The sequence below is a fragment of the Amphiprion ocellaris genome, chromosome 3 (assembly GCF_022539595.1).
Source record: "Amphiprion ocellaris isolate individual 3 ecotype Okinawa chromosome 3, ASM2253959v1, whole genome shotgun sequence".
In the NCBI taxonomy this organism is placed as follows: Eukaryota; Metazoa; Chordata; class Actinopteri; family Pomacentridae; genus Amphiprion; species Amphiprion ocellaris.
In genome coordinates, this window is record NC_072768.1 from 14,358,259 (window position 1) to 14,373,884 (window position 15,626).

The 15,626-nt window shown below is 41.7% G+C and overlaps 1 protein-coding gene across 1 annotated transcript; it reads left to right on the top strand.

The window, feature by feature from the left end:
• The first annotated feature begins 2,705 nt into the window (after nucleotides 1–2,705).
• On the top strand, nucleotides 2,706–14,185 carry LOC111577269 (transcription factor 12-like). Its single transcript, XM_023283440.3, has 13 exons — nucleotides 2,706–2,888; nucleotides 5,079–5,178; nucleotides 6,445–6,587; nucleotides 6,667–6,790; nucleotides 6,876–6,940; nucleotides 7,316–7,412; nucleotides 7,507–7,580; nucleotides 8,527–8,703; nucleotides 9,631–9,748; nucleotides 9,855–10,008; nucleotides 11,472–11,701; nucleotides 12,711–12,888; nucleotides 13,161–14,185. The coding sequence occupies exons 1-12, from the start codon at nucleotides 2,820–2,822 to the stop codon at nucleotides 12,851–12,853; spliced, it is 1,494 nt and encodes a 497-aa protein (XP_023139208.2). The 5' UTR covers nucleotides 2,706–2,819; the 3' UTR covers nucleotides 12,854–12,888; nucleotides 13,161–14,185.
• The last annotated feature ends 1,441 nt before the right edge of the window (nucleotides 14,186–15,626 follow it).

A 15,626-nucleotide genomic window follows, 5' to 3' on the forward strand; every position in this document is an offset into this window, starting at 1 on the left:
GCAGTAAGGACATAATTTTAATCATTTTACCCCTAAATACTGTTATCAAAACCCTGAAATAACTCCAGTGTGACCAAAATGTGAAGGTGCTTTAGTCCACTTTTTTCCTCATCCGTTTAGTATCAGGGTGAAATGTGGGAGTCCCTGGCTTTGACGTCACTTACACAACCTTTTCCCAGGCCGGGCTGTTATTGCAGATTTTATACAGGGTTTTTTTTTCCCCTCGTTTTTCTTGGCGTCCTGTGGAAGAGCGGATGGGAAATTCTGATGTCATCAACCTTGGCGCAGCGGGACGGCGGAGCATACAGACCCTCAGGGTGCCACGATTGGTGCCCATGTGTTTGTGCCCCGTAGATGGTGAAATAGATGGTGTGGTGCTGCCCGCCTGTGCTGCACCTGCGTCCCAGCATGCTGATTGATCAGTTTGGTCATGTGGAATGTCACCATCTGCTCCCCAGTCCCACTCACCCCTTCTTGTGTGAATGCCAATCACTGGCAGGAAGATAGTTATTTAAGCCATGTCAAATCAGGCGCAGAACGACGAGCAATATGCCAACAACACTTGAAATGTGTGTTGCAGGCGAACTCGCATCTCTCACAATAAAAGGACAAGCGTTCAAATGGCGAGGAGATGCATGTTTTCTATGCTTTATCTGCTCCTCTCTAATATACTCAGCAAAAAATGAATTTGCTATAGTGATGGTGTGACTGCATGAACACATGTTTTTGCTTGTTTGCATCTAAAAGTGTTCATTTCATTTTGAGCTCGCCTCCTTATTTATTTCCCCTCCATCGCTTCCAGTTGCTCTTTTTTTTGGCCTCTTAATGGCCGACAACATATCAGGGGGCCATCAGCAGTGGCATTCTTCATTGTAGAGCGTCATAACCAATGACATTTCAACCATGGGAAAATAAAGATATGCAAATTTGAACTCATTAACATTTGCATTACCTGTTTGAATAATCGCACTTCTGACAAGACTGCAATTAAGCAAGATTGATGCAAAGTTCAGGGTTAGGGGACGGGATCTGTTTGCTCTTGGATCATTTACCCAAGATATGTGTGTGTTCTGCAGCGTCAGTGTGTCAGATAGAAGGACTGATCTCTGTCAGAGGAAAAGGTCATTCAGTAGCCACCACAATACCTGGATTATTTGTAAAAGTAATCCCCTACATTGTCTTTAACATTTGTGGTTAAACACACCAGAACTGAAATGTTCTCTTCATGATCTTCTTATTATTTGTATATGTGTTGTGTTTAAACATCCACGACGAAGAGTTCTGGTGAAGCGACTGACCTGCTAACCCAGTTAACACTAGCGTGGATAGTCAGGATTAGTCTTTGACTTTAAGGAAGCTGAGCGGACTGCACAGCTCACCTTTACATGGATTGAAAGAAGCAGACAACAGTGTTTTTTCTGCCCTCGGATCAGTTAGTTACAGTTTAGAAAATCCTATGTATGATCTTGCTGGTTTAAAAACTCTTAAAAAATCATTTTCAATGGGCAGCATCAGTTCTAAAAATACAAAATAAATACTGTGGGAAACATTTTTACAAATATAGGATGAATATTTTTTAGTATCACACAGCGTCTCTAGCTTATATTTAGTTTTTAAAGGAAGTGCATATTACTGTAAGGTTTTAGGACACTGTTAGTTTAGTCACATTCTCCTGTGCTGGTGTAAACACTGGAGAGTTGGTAACACAATGTGTGAAAGATAAAGACTATAATGCTGCTGTCTCAGTTGTAACCGTTAGATTGGATTCTTGTGAGGTCTCTGTAGGACAAAATGCTCTGCCAGGACAGTGTGCCACACTGCGGCTCTGTGCATCGAGCCAACTGTACTGTTTTGCTCCTCAGTATAGGGTGCATCAAATGGATCAGCTCTTCTCGAGCCCTTTATTTTGTCTGTCAAATGTGGACAGCTTAGGGATTTTTCCAGAGAAACACGACTGCTTCTTTGCACTCGGTCGGAATCAGCTGTAGGGCAGCAGACAGTGGATTTGACCTCAAACAGGAAGTCTGACTGTTTAATGTTATGCGTGAGCAGATCACCCAGACAGGCTACTGTATAAATAACCTTTAACCCAGCCGATGGAGGAGCTCGCCACGCCACACGTGCCTACCTACAAATTAAGACTTGGTTCTATTTGTAAATGTAGGTCAGACAAGGGTGTGGTATCCTCTGTTTACTGGAAACCTCTACCTGTCTAACAGGAGATTATCTTGGTGCCGTCATCACCGCTCGCTGGTGCTGAGGAGGGATTTCTGGGTTTTGCTTGCATATGATTTTGCACAAACACAGGATGGCACAGGAACAGGATTGAGCCTTCCAACTAATAAAAAAAAATAAAAAAATTTATTACCACACTGCTGATGTCTTTCTTTGCTCTGGTGTGGTGAAGGAAGTGTTTGCTCATGCATGGGTGGGGAATTCCCTGATTATTGCAAGTTTCAGTTGTTTTTATGACGTTTTTCTTGCACAACCTTCTGCACAGTGAACACACCAAGCAGTAAAAATCTACTGCCAGATTGCGTTTGTCTCACAACAGCTTTTTCTCTCTTTAAAATAAGGATGCTCTGGGTGTAACGTCCACTCTACAGTAATAGCACCAACCATTGGCCACCCCTCTCTGCTGCCTGAAATGGTCCAGCCCTGATTTGCATAAGTTGTCTGCGGGTAGCTGCATGACCAGCAGGGGTAGGTTAGGGGAAGGAGTGCATGTGGTCCATATACACATGAGTAGAGACACGGACAGAGGAGCTGTGTGGACTGTATTGTGAAGCCTGGAGTCTTGCACTGAACCAGACAGAGTAATGTACTGTGCTCATCCTGTCTCTGGCACAGGCAACAACTCATTGATGTACTGCTACAACATGAAACCAGTAAGTACACGTATTTCTGCTGGATTTTGCTCAGGTTATATGTCACTGTCAGTGTGTTTTGATGATGATGATGATGATGCTGTTGCACTCTGGTGTTGTTTGTTTAGTAGATGTGTTTCGTGAGTGATGTGATTTTTGCAAATTTGCATCAGTGAGACATTACTGCTAGAACTGGTGTAAAAGTTCTCATTCAACGTTTTGTCGTTTGTTAAGAGTTGGTGAGGCTGTTTAACACTTTGGATATAACATTTGAGAGGATATGAGATTGTTTTGTGTGTGTCAGTGAGAAAAAAAGGGAGAAAGAGTTTTTTGCTGTAGAGGTGATAATGATCTATACGCATGTTTTGAAGCTTATTCTTGAACTTCAGCAGTTGCAAGTTTATGTGACATTGTCAGGTTAAAATCTCTGCAATTTTAATGTTAATTATAGCAGCATTTCAATCAAGTTCTCAATAGAATTTACCTCTAACTCCCCACACATGTCTCAGATAACATTCATTCAATTTATACTGTAACATGTACACTGACTGCTGGTTTTAGGTTGGAAAAACTCCTGTTAAAATGCACGAGTGATCTTCTTCCTGTTTGCTGAGCACCATGTAGTCAAGCCTGGCAGCAGAAAACATCTTGACATGAAGCAGATTGCTGCTATTTCTATTTGATTTAACCCCACTATGTTGGAGCAGTCCCTCCACCACTGCAGCCATTATCAAAGGCAGCTTTGATCTCTGTGAGACTAACCATATCCAGACATCGTGGATCACAGAGGCAGAAAATTGGTTGCATGTGGCTGGAGTTGGCCATGGTGGAGCACAGGATGGGCCTTGAATAGCAAGTTGATATTTCACTCATCTAGCATCATAATGCCATGTACCTTCACAACGGGACTGTATCAGTTTGGCCTTTTTTTTCGTACAACTTTTTGCATATTTTTTTCATTAAAAAAGAAAACTATTAAAATGCAGCTGATTGACATTAATGGGACTTTTAAAGCAGATATTAATTTCTAGTATTCCAGTTCTTTCATGCCACTGCTTAAAAAAAAAAAAACAAGCAATTCCTTTATCATTTGTGATTCCATGATTGATGGTTCCTAAATCAATGCTATGCTAAAAGAGGATGCCATGGTGACGGCCCCTCTCCGGCGGGGGCCAGAGAGGGCGTGCTGGGGTGGGGGTGTGACCATTATTAACGGGTCGCCTGCTATGCTGATGGTAAGAAGGACAATTGGCTTTATCCTCTGCCATATGCTGCCCATGGCGGCTCAGACGGGCCCAGTGTCGACAGGGGCTCCTCTGTTTGGCCTAGCCCACAATCACCATGGGACTCATGCCAGCCAGGGTCATGTGTGTGTGTGTGTGTGTGTGTGTGTGTGTGTGTGTGTGTGTGTGTGTGTGTGTGTGCGCGCGTGCATGCGAGTGTGCTTGCACAGGCATACTCAAGAGAGTCTTTAATAGCCTGCTTTACAGAACTTGTCGTCCGGGTAACTGACACCCCATTGATGCTGCGCAGGGAGGTTTATTTTCATTTCCTGGGGCACATCAAAGCAATCGAGAGAGGTGCAGGTGCAGCCCAGACCTCTTGGTGTGTTTGAGTGATTGAGCATGTGTTGGTGTGTTTTGTGTGCATATGCGCTGTTTGTGGCACTGCACTTTACAATTAAAAGCAAAGCAAAAAAAAAAAAAAAAGAAAAGAAGAAAAAAAATTCACACGCGCTGAAGGCATTTTTAGTTTAATTCTCTGATTTGTTTGTTATTAATATTTAGTTTCCTGCTGGGGAGGATCATTAGGGTGAGACTCACTTCACTGTTTGGCTTCTTTCTGAGGACGAGTCACGAGAAAGGCTTGGAATTCAATTTTTATTTGAGGGAGGAATTGTATCCCCGTCTTCTGAAGCCAGCCAAACCTGATCATGATTAGGGCAGGGATTTCTCATGGTGAATGGTTCCTAAATCCGGATGAGGAGGTGCATGGATCTGCAGCTTATGGATTATCGCAATAGCTCTAAGTGTGCATCAGCTCTCTGCTTTGTTTTCATAATACTGTTGCTTCAGCTCGCGCTCACAGTATTCACATGTTTGTGTCACTCAGATCGCTTTGGCTGATAGAGACTCATTCAAATTAGTGTTTGTGCGCCTAACTTTATGTATCTTGATTTGGATGTGTTTTTTTTATAATTTATCTTCCTAGGTTTATGGGCAGTCTCCCAGTAATGACAACATCAACCAGAACTCATCATCACATCCGTCAGCCAAGGCCCTCAACAATGTGTTCGCAAGCACATTCTTTGGTGAGCTCAGACCCTCTGAAATGATTATGTTTATCCATCCACAGAATATTTTTGCTTTGGTTCACTATTCTTTCAAAGCTATCATCCCTTTAGTAAGTTAGTACACAAACACGAAGCGTCATGTTCAATTTTGGTCAAACAACTCAGCCACATGAACATACGCCAGTGGCCTGCTTTGTGTGGCTTCTGGTGATCAGACAATATTGAATCCAAATTAGAAGAGCGAAAATCAATGAAATAAAACCAAAGGTCACCAAAAGAGACATATGTGGACCAAATTTAATTACACTTACTATATTTATTGGGAAAGTAATTAAAACCTCAAATGTAGACCTGATGGTGACGCTAGAAGAAAAGTTGGATCATAAATTGTGTATAAAAGATGGATGTACCCATCATGATGTCCCACCCATTGATTTATAGACACAACTTTTGAAATTGGATGTAGGCGTCTTGGTTCCTTGAAAACAAACATGACAAATGAGGTAAGGATCTGACTGAGAACTTGAAAACAGCCGGTACAGTAGCGGCTTCTTAATCACAAGGGAGCTCCTCCCTAAAGCATACCCTGCTTTGAAGATTGTACTGCACCGAAGGAGACTTGAAACTAGGGATTAACACTGTAAACTCATTAGGAAAATGTTTGCTGAGGTAACAAATCAAGTGAAAAGCAGCATCATTTTCTCATAGACTTCTATGCAATCAAACTTCTCTGAACTGTCGCCCCCTGCTGGCTGCCAGAAAGACTACATGTATAAGGCACATCACTTTCCGTTGTTGATATAAAGTCTAGGATACAGTCAATAGTATTTGTCATCTTACAAAGACCAGTTTAAATTCTGTGTCAGTGCATGATGTAGTTGTTAAGCTATTTCACTCGATAAAAATGATGGAGCTACATGGTCATTCATAGGTCACCAATAGGATTCATTTCTTGTGACAATCAATATCTGTACATAATTGTATGGAAACTAAACCATCAGCTACATATGTCAGGTCTTTGGGATGCAAGCGAACAAGTCAAACAAATGCATAAAGAATTACATTAAAATCGTAGCCTAAGTGCTCTATTTAAAGAGCCAAACTTGGCTTGTCTCAGGAACATTGTCACATCAGATTCATTTGTATTGTAAAACCATTTCAGCTGATTAGCTTTAATTCAATCTATGAAACTCTGTGATAGGAAATCATTGTTTTCCTAGAGGCCCCCTGGCTGTTTGAGATGCTGTGTCAGTGCCGACTATAACATATCATTATTCATTTTAGAGGGGATGAGCAATTCACCTGACATCTGGAATGCTGTAAATGGGCTGAACCAGCAGGGCTATGAAGGGGCTCTGGGAGCAGCCACAACCCACCAAACACAGCCGGGGAGCTACAGCAGCCTGCAGCCGACACACAGTCACCTGGTGAGATTTACCTCCAGGATGTTGGATGCTGAACCTTCTGACCCCTTTGGTTTTAACTGCGTGTTTTCGTCCTGCTCAGGATTACTCTCCACATTCAGTGATGGCTGCTGACATGAACAGGGGTCTGCCCCCCATGTCCACCTTTCATCGCAACAACACAACATCTCGCACTCCGTCAATCAACACCTCAGAGAACTCTACAGGTGAGGAAGAGGAAAAAAGTATGTTTTTTTTCTAATCTGATTGCTCTTTTCTTCTGTGTTTAACAATAAATGTTTTTTTATTCAGTCTCAGAGAGCCAGGGAAATGTGTCAGGACAGACAGGCGACACCTTGGGCAAAGCTCTGGCCTCTGTAAGTATGCGCCACATCAATCCCATTAGACCAGTTCATCTCCGCTTCGTTATGTTCAAACAGCCAGGTCAGAGCATAAAACCAAGTCCTGAGAGCCCCAGTGGTATAAAGCAAAGCTTCCTCCCTGCTAGTAGCAGATGAGTGCATATTAAAGAAGGACTACTCTCGTGCTGCAGGACTTTTTATTGGCTGCTGACTAGTAAAATGACCAGAATTGATGAGTTTAGTTCAGCTTACGAGCCTGCTCCCAAAGGTTGTGGCAGCAGCTGTAAAACCCTGCACAGAAATGACAAGTTGTGCTTTTAAAATGATCCATGCCCCAGCCTCACCGCTCCTGCTTCTTCTCTCCCTCTCCCTCTCGCTGTCTGCTGTCAGATTTATTCCCCCGATCACACCAGCAGCAGCTTCCCCTCCAGCTCGTCCACGCCGGTGAGGTCTCCGTCTCCGCTGCCGAATGCAGCTGAACCTGCAGGTACGTCGCAGTAAAGCCTGCAGCTCGGTGCTGCGTGACTTAAATATTATTTACATAACTTTATGTTCTATTTTTGGTCTTTTCATCCTCTCAGGTACCAACATGTGGCCCCGCAGCTCAGTTCAGGCACCAGTCTCACCACATTTTGAGTCCTCACTTATATCAATGGTAAAGAAATGATCTGAGCTTATTTATCGTGTCTTATCAAGCTTGTAGATGAATGTATGGATGTACACTACAGTCAAAAGTTTGGACACACCTTCTCATTCAATGGTTTTTATTTTGTACACTGTAGATTAATACTGAAGACATCAAAACTATAAAAGAACACATATGGAATTATGTCGTAAACAAAAAAATGTTAATCTTCATTATCAGTCTACAATGTAGAAAATAATACAAATAAATAAAAAGCATTGAATGAGAAGGTGTGTCCAACCTTTTGACTGGTGGTGTATATAAAAAGAATTGAAAAAAGAATTTCAAATAAAGCTAATTTTAATTTTGATTCTGAATATTTGGGAAATAAGCTTATTTACTTGAGCTGAGAAAATATATTGTCTCTGTCCATTAAATTAGCTTTAACTTAGCTTAGCTTAGCATAAGCAGAAAATCTGGCTAAATCCAAAGGTAACAAAATATAATGGTCAGAACCTCTACGGCTTGCTAAATACAGAGTTATGGTTTGTTTAGTTAATCCATACAAAATGTAAAGTCTAAAAACCACAAGTGCAGTTTTAGAGAGTTTTTTGCTTCACATTCACAATAAAGAGCCACAGTAGGTGTTTCCTTGATTCTAGTCTCTGTTTTAAGCTAAGCTACCCTGCCGACTGTAGCTTCGTCCTTAGCACAGACACCAGTGACATTGATCTTCTGATTTAGTTTATGAGTTGATTTCCCAAAATAAACAACTATTCCTAAGATTCAAACAAAAACTTTCAAATCTTCAAGTCATGTATGTGACTGCTGCAGACTAAACTGAATTCAATCTACTTACATTTTCTTTTTGGAGGGAATAAAAAATAAATATTTTGGAGTCTGAAATTTGGTTTATCTTTATTAAACTTAGCCAGTGCTGTGAACCGTGTCTCAGATTGTCTCCTGGTGTTTCCAGTCTCAGGTGGAGGACCGGCTGGACAGACTGGACGATGTGATCCACGTCCTGAGGAACCATGCCGTGGGTCCTACAGCCGCTCTGCCCCCCGACATCCACAGTCTGCTGAACCAGGGCCACCACAGCCACCCGGGCTCCGCCAGCGCTCTGCCACTCTCCTGCCACCCTCCAGCCATGGTTAACAACCATTACTTTGAAGTATTTAAAGCAGGACAGGGCAGTGTGTATGGAAATTCCATGTTGTGTGTATGTATGTGTGTGTGTGTGTGTGTCTGTGTAGGTGTGTGTGTGTGTGTGTGTGTGTGTGTGTGTGTGTGTGTGTGTGTGTGTGTGTGTGTGTATGTATGTGTGTGTGTGTAGGTGTGTGTGTGTGTGTGTGTGTGTGTGTGTGTGTGCGCTGGTATTCAGTTTCAGGAATTTTCCACCCACTATGTCTGCATGTTGTCCCCATGTAAAGGTTGTTGTCCTTGAAATCGGAAACTGAGCACAATGGGAGAGCGCTGCGATGTGTCGTCCTTGCATGGAAAACGTACAGTATGTGCGGACTCTAATTCCACCGTGGGGCGATGGGGGACGGCTGCATCGTGCACTCCCATTCAAGCATGTTTCCCTTTGAGCAGACCAGGGGATTTCAGCCCAGCTGGAGTGGAAGTACATTGCAGGGACATGGGGTTTTTAGTTTAATCCTTTGGGGGGAGGGGGGTATTAAATTCTGGCACTTTTATTTTTTTCCAAACGATGTTGTCAGTTAGCAGTGAATCATTCCTGAAGAGAATTAGGGGTATGTTTAGGGAGTGCGCAGTAGTTTTAAGAGCAGATTAAGATTGTCTGAGATTAAATTAATTCTGTAGAGCGAGAGATCTTGTCGAGGTCAATTCGGAAATGAGAGGGCAGATGTTGGTTTGGTGACTTACTAGTTAGTGGTTGGATCTCGTATGTGACTGACTGTCTTAGGGTTAGGGTTAGGGTTAAGGTTAGGAAGATTTATGGAGCCACACCGTCATTAAAGCTCCACATTTAGAGGATCCTCATCTGCCTGATACTCAGTCATGAACCACAGGAATATTACTTTTTTGCTCATGCGCTTCTTTGTATGTCATGAAGGTTGAAGCAGTCAGTGTGAACAACAACCACTCGGCCTTCCAGAGCCGCACACAGAACGGCCACCCATACCCATCCAGACAGAGGGCCACGCTGCAGCCGGCGCAAGGAGGAGGCCGAGGCGAGTCCATCCATCACCACATTCACGGGTCTCACCTCCTCTGTCTGTGCTTTTCGAAGCTTTCTAGCTGTAATATGTTTTTATATTCGCTGTGATCTCTCCACAGGTGGTCTGGGAGTTCAGGGTAATCTGGAGCTTAAGATGGAAAGCGTGGAAAGGGAGGAGATGATGCACACAAATCACGGTCACAGCTCAGACAGCCAGAGATCAGATGAGGAGAGTGAATACAAACCACAAGGAGACAGCAGCACGAGAAACAGGTAGACGGCCCTGCTTTCCAAAAGAAAACTGTCCAAAAAAAGAAGAAGCCAAAGAACAACTGTGCTTTGTCCTGAATCTGCACAGCAAAACCTATTAAAGAGATATTTCTCCACACCATGATTTATAATCTGCAATACAAATATGAATTAAGGTGAACAAATAAAAGAGTGATTAATAGAGCAAAATAAACATAAATAGCAGCTGCTTCACTGTTTATTTTATTTTGCTACACTACACACAATCGAATAGAACTCCCTGGCTTTGAAGACAGAAGAAGAGAAGCCGTCTTGGCTTTTGGTTTCACTAATTTAAAACACTGTGAGACCCCTGCTGTGAAGGACAGCTGTGTCTAGTTGAGCCTGTTTAGCTCTGCCTCATATTTCTTCTTGGAGTTGCTTTAAGTTGCACTGAATTAAATGAACAAAGAACAAAGAAGAAGAAGAACAGCTACCAGGACGTCCATTTAATGACAAAGACATCAGCGACAGAAAGATGTATTTTGGTAGTGGGGTGATCAAAAAAACAAAACAAAACAATGCAGACCATAATAAACATCATCCCATTAGTCATTATGAGTTAAACACTGTCCATGCTGAGCTTTTCTCCACTTTTATTATTTGTGATTTCTTTGATCTGCCAGTTATTTTTCTTGATTCAACCAATAAAATAAAGTATGTAACTTTTTCCCAATAATTAGGATGATGTCAACAAATTGTACAATCAATACTCAACACCCAAATGCATTTAATTTAAAAAAAGAGAGAAACAGCAATATTTTTCATTTTTTTTCTAGCATATATTAATTGGATTATTAATTCAAATTTTTGCAGATTTATCTTCTGTTGATCAAATATGAGACTATGTTTTTTTGAACATATGCAGTCAGAGATTTAAAGCCAAACCAAACATCTTGAAGGTCTCCCAGCTTGTAATGCAGGTCCTGGTGTCTCTATCCACAGAGGTCACTTCAGGCTAAACTACTTATTCTTGAGTGCATGTTTTCTTTTATTTAGATCCATAATCTAGCTGAGTGATATCAGTACTGACATATGTGGATGACCTCCAGCAACAATTTTCTTTTGGGCATTGGTTGTTTTATTGTATTTTATTCAAACCAAATGACAAAACGATGAAAAGAAAAACAAGAAAATTCCCCACATCTGACTGAGTGTCTACTGACTGAGGATGGATATTCTAAAATATGGGATTTTAAGCACAAATGCTCTGATGGGGAATTATTAGCTGTGTGCCTGATTACACGAGCTGTAGTCAGTGTTTCATGCATGAACAAACGAGAGTCAGATGACCTCAAGAGACTGAATGAGATCATCTGGGCTCAGCGACCAGCAGAGGGCAGAGAAATCCGCAGCATAACTCAACACAGTCTGTTTACTTCACTTGCATCCACACGAGCTTGAACATCAGTTTTAACAGCACAAATCTGCATGTTTTTATGTTGCAGCATCCACGAGGACGAGGACCTGAGTCCGGAGCAGAAGGCCGAGCGCGAGCGTGAGAGGAGGATGGCCAACAACGCCCGTGAACGTCTGCGTGTCCGAGACATCAACGAGGCCTTTAAGGAGCTCGGTCACATGTGTCAGCTGCACCTGAAGAGCGAGAAGCCGCAGACCAAACTGCTGGTGCTGCACCAGGCTGTGGCCGTGATCCTCAGTCTGGAACAGCAAGTCAGAGGTCAGTGCTTCTGTGCTGCAGGCTGGACTGTGCAGCCTCCTGTCTGATGATCCCGCCACACTGGGAAAAGTTACAGCCTCCTAAAATACACATTCTTCAGTGTTTTTCACCCAGAAAAGCAGCCTTCAGTCGTGTATTTTAAAAACTTTTTACTTTTTTTTTTTGCAGAAGTTAAATCTGGGTTAATATATTCAGTTTATACCACATGAGGGCAGCACAGTAATCTGTAAAAAACAAACAGAAAGTATCCCAATGAAATGGTGAAGCTGCTAGCAGTTGCATAGTTACACAATTAGCAGATGGTGAGCATTCATTTGGATTCATGTTTCTGCCCACCTGAAAAAAAAAAGTGCCCACTTTCAGTCGCCTTTTAGCTCTGTTTTTGTCCCTGCTAATTTAATATAAGGAAAAATATCTGGCTCATTAGCTGCTAAATACCTCACTAATCATTTGTGTCTGTCTGCTGATTTAGTGAGTTTTTCAAGTTTTTCTGCTGCCTGCTGTGGCCAAAAGCAACACTAATGAGACCCAAGATGGTCAAACACAAAATTAAAGTTTCAAAACAAACTCAAAGGTGCTAAAATGCTAAACAAAGCTGAAAGAAAGTGCAGTCTGGCATTTAAAAAAAAAGGACTATGATGTAAAAATGGCATGAAAACTTAACTGAAATCACATGTTCTGTATGTAGTCTTTTGAGCCATTGCCAGTGTAAAAATATGAATTTTTTTAACATATAGCATTCTGTGAGCAGAATATTGTGTGTATCCTGCGGCTGTGGCATTAATAAAGTCAGTTAAGTCCACATCTAAAGCAGAAAAGATCAGGCTTTTTTTTTTTTTTTTTCAAATGTCCCACAACTGAAAACTGTGAGTGAGCAATGCACAGGGAAATAATTAACAATAATATCAATTTTACCACCAGATGTCTCAGTTTCCTCATGTAGTCACATGCTGTTGCCGCTGTTAATTTTCTGATTCGTCACTGAATTGTTATTTCCTGATTCCCCCAGAGAGGAACCTGAACCCGAAGGCGGCGTGTCTGCGGAGGAGAGAGGAGGAGAAGGCGTCGGCCGTCATGACGGATCCTCAGTCCATGCATCTGGCTTTCCACCCCAGTCTGACAGACCCGGCAAACTCCATGGGCCACCTCTGAGCGCCCGATAATGACCGCATCAAGTTTATCATCAAGTATTCAACATTAACTTATGCAGTTTTACATCAGTGACAAACTTTAATCATTATTTAAACTGATACATGCATGCTATATGACTTTCAGGACACAAAATCAAATTCTAAAAACAAAAAAAAATCAAACCACAGTGTCTCCTTTGATGTTGAGAAGTAATAAACAGTAAAAATGTTTTAAAATAGATTATATTTAGACTGAAATCTTTAAAAATCCATTAATATTTGTGTAAAATTGTCCTTATTTGTGATGCCACTGTGTCTTTGATGTCCAGATGTTGAATGAAGAGCATCCCAGGAGCATCCAGCTGTTTTGGGTGTCTGGCGTTTCTTCTGGATCAGAGAGGTCGTCCTCTCTCTTTAGAAAGTGTGATGCAGTTGAACAATCATCTTCTGGCTTCCCCAAAAGGACTTCTAACTTTGTGCCTGAACTTTACATGTAAGAGACAAATGCATTGTAAGCTGCAGATGTTTTGTACATATTTTGTATATTTATTGATGATCCTCCTGTTGGAATATATCTGAACGGGTGAAACCCAGTAGGGACGAGGCGCCATCTGCAGTTTGATAAGTTTCTGACTGATTTTTAAAGTGTATCACTATCCACCACCACCGAGCTCAGAGGACTTGACATTCCTATATTTGTGTGTCCAGACAGCAGATTTCATTTCACCTGTGTGTGTGTGTGTGTGTGTGTGTGTGTGTGTGTGTGTGTGTGTGTGTGTGTGTGTGGTGTGTGTGTGAATATTGCTGAGGTTTGAACATTCTGTGAATGAACAGATCTCCAAGAATGTTCTCTAACATGCGGGCATCATCTGTTGTTTGTACATTTGTTCTGACAAATTTGTGTTATTGCACTGTTAACAGGATGACACTGACTGAAACACTGGTGGACAGAATCCCTCTTCTTCTCAGTGTAACATTTGCTCTTCAGATGTAGTCAGACGAGCTCTTCGCATGTTTGAGTTTTTAATAGAACTTTTCAGTTTTCTAAGTTATGTAAGTTATCTTTTTATACAAATGTTGTGAAATCCATAATGTCTCCGTTTGCTTCTGTCACAGGAAGAACTTTTTTTTTTGTGCAGTTTACTAGATGTAGCCAGATTTCATGCTCTGAGCAATACGGTGTTGCAGAATAATTGATGTCTTGTTTACTTATCACACCACTGAACAGATAATACTAAACAGAAATAATCTGAAATACTCCTATCATAACTTGTACAGTATGTGTACAGTTTGAAGTAGCCTACAGGCATGTGTCAAAAATAATAATGTAGCAATAAATGTCATTTTTCAAATAGTCTGAGTCTGATTGTTCTGTTATGTAGAAGCTTCAAGCACACAAGCACCTGTTGTATTTACAAAATAATGTGGTGAGAATTGTCAGTTTGAGTATTTCCTCTTATGAACAATCAAAAACTATTTATTTTTAGAAAGTCTGTATTGAAAATACAAGCAAAGAAACCAATGCAAACGAAGCTGCATGAACATGGTCATGAAATCACCGGTAAACACCAGAATGTTGTCATTTTTGGACCTTTGGGCTATGCAGATCTGTATGTCCGCATCATGGTTCCAAATACAAAAGAACCTACAGAGGCCCCAAAAATCTGACTGTGAGACCTCCAAAGAAGGGATAAGATACAGGAGGATGATGATTCTACAATTGTATAATTTCATTTAGCAGACGCTTTTATCCAAAGCGACGTACATCTGAGAGTAGATACAACACAAGCAAGGATCTATCCATCCCTTATCTATACACCGCTTAATCCTCATTAGGGTCACAGGGGTGCTGAAGTCTATCCCAGCTGACTTGGGGTGAAGGCAGGGGACACTCTGGACAGGTCACCAGTTTGTCGCAGGGCTACATATACAGACAAACAATCACACTCACTTTTTGCACTGTGGAAGGAAGCCAGAACCCACACATGCACAGGGAGAACATATAAACTCCATGCAGAAACATCCCCGGAAAGCCGGGACGCGAACCAGGGACCTTCTACCTGCAAGGTAAAAGTGATAACCACCACGCCACTGTGCAGCCCAGCAAGGATCTAGTCAGGAGAAAACAACCTGGAGTGCCATAAAACAAGTTCAAGAGTCATAATAGGACCATAGTGTCTACAGGCAGTAGATGTAATAGGGTGACCAACTAAATATCCATCAAACACAGTAGCAGCAATAATCAGGAGGTATCTAACGAGCCACAGTACCACTAATCAGAACTGCAGTGGATGTTCTAAAATAGCAGCACAGCGAGTGCCTCTAGCTGTGAAAAACAGACAAGCAAGCACTTCAGACTTGGTACATGGATTATTAAGGAAAACAGGACAGCTCAGAAAGTGTGAAGGACATTGGATCATGTCGACCTCTACAAGAGGTGTCCAGAAAAATGGAAAAACAAAACCTTGCTTGCTCATTGGAACAAAACTGCAGGAATAAACTAAACTAAAGGGCATTAAAAGAAGCCTGGACATTAGCGACGCATTCTTTGGTCTCATGAGACCAAGATACATTCGTTCAGGTCAGATGGAATCCACCATGTCTGACCTGAAACTGGTCAGAATTATGCATAATTAAAGAGTGAAACGCAGAGGTGATGATGTGGAAGAGTGTGAATGAGTTTGACATTTGTAGATGACACCATGAACACCTGTGGATAAACCAAAAAAAATGTTGAAGAAGATCTTGGCAGAGGAGGAATCTTCCAGCTTGATGATGATCCAAAGCTCACTGCC

Bases quoted from the DNA above. Each gene is read 5' to 3' on its own strand.
- LOC111577269 (XM_023283440.3), top strand. From the start codon at position 2,820: ATGTACTGTGCTCATCCTGTCTCTGGCACAGGCAACAACTCATTGATG. The intron at 6,791-6,875 runs GTGAGGAAGAGG...TTTTTTATTCAG, and splicing joins CACCTCAGAGAACTCTACAG to TCTCAGAGAGCCAGGGAAAT. The intron at 7,581-8,526 runs GTAAAGAAATGA...TGGTGTTTCCAG, and splicing joins AGTCCTCACTTATATCAATG to TCTCAGGTGGAGGACCGGCT.